This window comes from Dermacentor andersoni, chromosome 3, assembly GCF_023375885.2.
Source record: "Dermacentor andersoni chromosome 3, qqDerAnde1_hic_scaffold, whole genome shotgun sequence".
In the NCBI taxonomy this organism is placed as follows: Eukaryota; Metazoa; Arthropoda; class Arachnida; order Ixodida; family Ixodidae; genus Dermacentor; species Dermacentor andersoni.
In genome coordinates this window covers 158106192-158110538 of record NC_092816.1, presented here as the reverse complement: position 1 = coordinate 158110538, position 4347 = coordinate 158106192, and the positions used below count along the sequence as shown (strand labels likewise).

General features: G+C 50.4%; 1 protein-coding gene across 1 annotated transcript; it reads left to right on the top strand.

The window, feature by feature from the left end:
• The first annotated feature begins 1076 nt into the window (after window positions 1-1076).
• LOC126524573 (uncharacterized) lies at window positions 1077-4007 on the top strand. Its single transcript, XM_050172878.3, has 2 exons — window positions 1077-1446; window positions 3665-4007. The coding sequence occupies exons 1-2, from the start codon at window positions 1115-1117 to the stop codon at window positions 3966-3968; spliced, it is 636 nt and encodes a 211-aa protein (XP_050028835.1). The 5' UTR covers window positions 1077-1114; the 3' UTR covers window positions 3969-4007.
• Window positions 4008-4347: the final 340 nt, after the last annotated feature.

Below are 4347 nucleotides of genomic sequence, written 5' to 3'. Positions count from 1 at the left end.
GGTTATCGCACTTGTTTTGGTCGGCGCATGTGCTATCTATGCTTTTATATTTGCTTCTTGGCATTTCGTGGAATTAAGTATATAGGGTAATCGGCGCTCAATGTTTAACACTCCTCAAGTCTGGATTGCAAATTTCACGCAGTACATCAAAATGAAATTAAATTCTGGAGTTTTACGCGCCAAAACCACGATCTGTTTATGAGCCACGCCATAGTGGGGGTCTCCCGCATTAATTGTGACCACCTTAGATCATTTCACGTGCGTAAAATGCGCGATGCACAAGTCTTTTCGCATTCCACTCGCATTGTAATGAGGTTGCCGCGACCGGGATCGAACTCACTACCTCGGGCTTAGCAGAACACCGCTTAAGCCATTAGGTTAGCGCCTCGGGTGGCAGTACATTATTTCTTCGGTATGGAGCAGTTGCTACTCCACAACAGTATATTTGCACGAGCAGTTGTAAAAATTGATCCTGCAAATGTGCAATTACCATGCGGAAATATTTTTTACCTTCAATCTGTGTACAAGGGTCACCGCCTGCGAAGAGCAGCCCGCCACGGTGGCTTCGACGCTAGGCAGTTTCCACGCTGAGAACGAGGTGACAGGCTTCATTCTCGGGTGTGTGCCCAAAGAGGCGGAGTGCAAAAAAACGCCCGCACACCGCGCATTGGGTGTCCGTTAAAAAAAACTCGCGTAGACAATACCAATGCCGAGTCGTCCGCTACGGCTTAGCTCAATACCGACGTCACAACAGCTCATTCTAATTTTAACGTGAAGAGCCCCAAAAGCACGCCCATCTCTCGTCGCAATCACCAGAGAGAGGAGGAAACCAACGACAGGTTCACCCCCCCCCCTCGGTTATGTTGCTTTCCTCTTCTCCCTTTAACAAAAAAGTCTGCAATGAGCGGAGAAAGCACTTATCTAGCCAGCGTTCCTCCTACTTCCGGATCAGTGGTCACGTGACGCTTAAACCCTTTGAAATGCCTTGAATGACGTCAACAGCGCCACCTTTCAATTTCTTGAATCCCATCGTGACTTGCGATTCGGAACATATAAATACCAAGGCGTGGACAAGCGCCGAGTTATTGCACGCTACCTCTCCTATCGTACTATCATGAAGTGCTCCGTAATTTGCCTCCTGTTCATCGCCGCGCTGCACGGCGTACTTGGCGTATTCGTGGGCAGCCTGCTCCTGCCGCTCGGTGGCATCGCGTCTACGGCGAATGCAATCCTCGGCTTCAAGATCTCCATGGCCGCTTCTGCGTTGTCCATGCTCAGCAAGGGCTTCAAGGGTACTTTCAACCTCAGGGCCGGCACGGACATCGTGGGCTCCCCGTCCGACGAGCTGAGCGCACGCAGTGCTCTTTTGGCGCCAGGCATGACAACCACCACCACCGAGCCGACGGTAGTGAGGGTCCCGATTTCAGCGCTTCAAGACATCTTCAAGTAAGACCCTGAGGCGTGCGGTAGCGTCGCCAAGCTCATAAATGGAACGAGTTGGTTATTCATCTTCGATAGGAACTGTTAACGAACGGGGCTGCAAGAAAGCCAAGTAAAAGAGACACAGCGCCGCGTATGTCTTTTTTTTGCTTTGCTTTCTCGTTTTTCTGTCCGTTCACGTTGCCTTTCGAAGATGACGCGGGGGCGTCTTCGCGATCGCCGCGTCGTCAGTTTTGTGCTGCCACTTGCAAACGGTGCGTGTCATTGTACATCGCATGTATACATCCAGTGTGGTCGGTCCGTGCTTTTCCGCCTACTTCAAGTATTTCGAACGTCCGCTACCAATGTTTCTCTTTTTTTTTTTTCAATGTGCATACGTTGTCGCCTCTCGATCTACCGGCTGTTAACTTGACTTCAGCTTCACCATATCGAGTAGCGTTAGTAATGCGACGGCCATTGACAGCGTATTGCTAGTACTCGTCATGGTTTTCAGCACCTTTGATGTGCCATTACATAATTCTTTCAATTTTTATGCACAAGTTTGACTATGTGTTTTCAGGCATAAGCTTTAGTGCGTGCTCAGGAACAGTGTTATTTCGTCACCTTTCGCATTGTTCCTTTGGCCGGGTTCTTGGAAAAGTTCCTGAAGCACGCAAACCAGACCAGAAAGACTCCACCACTGCGCACTTGGCTATGTCCATCACACCGCTGCGAAAGATTCGCTTTACCAACGCAGCCTGCCCCATTTCCAAAGCCCGCTATTCTCGCTTATGGTAAACAGTGGCAGATTTTCATGTTTCAAAGCGACAGCGCTGACCTGCTGCCTGATTGCTCGTGCTCGATTGCTTCTTACAGCGAGCGTGCGACCTTCGTTCTCTGAAAATACTAGGCACTACGCCGGCAGCCAGACTCGCAAGCGTGCAGAGACCGTGGTTTTGTTCGTAACACTCTAACATTCAATTCTCGGGCTGTACTTGCGAAGCCCAGTATCTGCCTATGATGCATACCGTAGTGCTGTCCCTGAATTATGGCCATTCGACTGTTCTTTCACGCGGACCGACATCGAAGTACGCCGGCGTTTCTGTATTGCAGGCCAATCGCACTGCGCGCGGGAACCGTACCCGCGACTTCATATTTCGCAGCGCAACGCCATAGCCGCTAAGGCACCGCGGTTTAAATTCAGTGTGCTTTGTTGAAGAGCGCCGGTAGGAGGACAGTGTACATTCTGGCGTAATTAAAATATCTTAATTCAGGCGTAGTGAGCATGCTCTTGCACTCAAGCTTGCGTCCTGCTCCGAGCATTCAAAATTTTACATAAATATTTGCCGACAATTTCACTAATTGCACTTCAGGAAAAGTTTCCATTCGCTCTGTACGGCTGCAAATAATACGCCTTGAGTACTCTTTTCTGAAGGTGCGCCACTTTGCAAGCTTGGTTAAAGTTGCATCAAACACCCCCTGTCATATCCCGCATACGTATTGCCGTTTTGTGCCTTCAATTGTAATGCCATTTTAGTCTACCCTTAGGCTTTTATTATGGCTGGTTTAATACCTTTCGCTCATATTTCTCTCTATCTTCCCCCGTTTTACCGCGGCAATTCGCAAGAGTGCAACAAGAATTTGCAAGTGTTCGTGCGCGTGGTTAAACTTGTATTCTACAACTCCAGCTTGATGTGTTCCTCATTCCGTTACCTGCCTTTGGGACGTCATTCATTTCCTTTCGGGGCGCGGGCGGCACATGTTTTTCCCGACCGCCGCCAATGGATGCAAATAAAGTTCCCATTATTCTACGCTGCATGCTAGCACCCGCAGGCTAACTTTGTATAGTTACAGGATACCCACAGCAATGCCTCTCTTCATATCATTCTGCTAGTGACCGCAAGCGTGCGCGTTTGTTCAAGGCCGTATTTCGAAATGGTCGAAATGCAAAAAAAAAGACAATGCGCTGGAATTTAGGTTCCGGCTCAACAGGCGCAGATCGTCGATAGAATCCTTTCACAGCAGCAACTCGCGTCAGCCACTGTGCCATTTGGGAACTTCAAAAACTCCTTGTGTCTGTTTTCTGAGTGCGCATTTTTTTTCACTTTCCTCTCGGCCCTCTTTCTAACCCCTATGCCCCAACCCCAGTGTAATGTAGCAAATGGGACTCTAATTACTGTTTACCCTCCCTCCCTGCCGTCCTTAAAAAAGAGCCTCAATTCACTTTCGCTTCTTCCACTTGCAGGATCAACAACGAGCAGCAGCAACAGGCGAACTTGCTGTTCGGCTTCTTGAAGGAGATGGACGACCACGGTTGCGTGTCCCGCATGGTGTGCGAGAGCGCCGCCGACGCACTGCGGCTCGGCCAGGTGGGCAACGCGACCGCGCATTTGTTCAACACCGACGTGGCGGTCCTCGCGGGTCCCGCCTCGGTGTTCGTGTCCGCCGCGAAGACGGGCCGCTCGCAGGGCCTGGCTGGATGCGCCCGGGCTTTTCCCGAGTGCACCGCCGACCTCCCTCACATCCTCGGCATGGCCGGATTGACGTAGCCGCCAGACATCTGCTAATAAACCTTTTATCTTCTTTTAGTACGTGCTTTTCTTCCTTTCTTTTTTTCGCGTCGAGACAGCCGATGTGCCTCCTCGCCGGGACGCACCGTTACCCGTGGCTCGCGGAATGGCTACCTACTGCGCCATGTGCGTTGAGAGCTGGCTTGCCGCGGTAACTGTAAGAGCAGTGCATTGTCACGGGCACCTAACTTCTCTTGCTCATAATTTGAAGCCAGCTTGCTTGTTACAGGAGAGAGCTATTGTAGAAAAGAAGACTCGCTAAGGGAAACATCTCCTCTTCCTAGCCGCAGCCTTTTTTCTGTCTACATGGGAAGTTTCCGTCACTGCGTAGTAAGTTCCGCGAGGAAGACGCGCACAA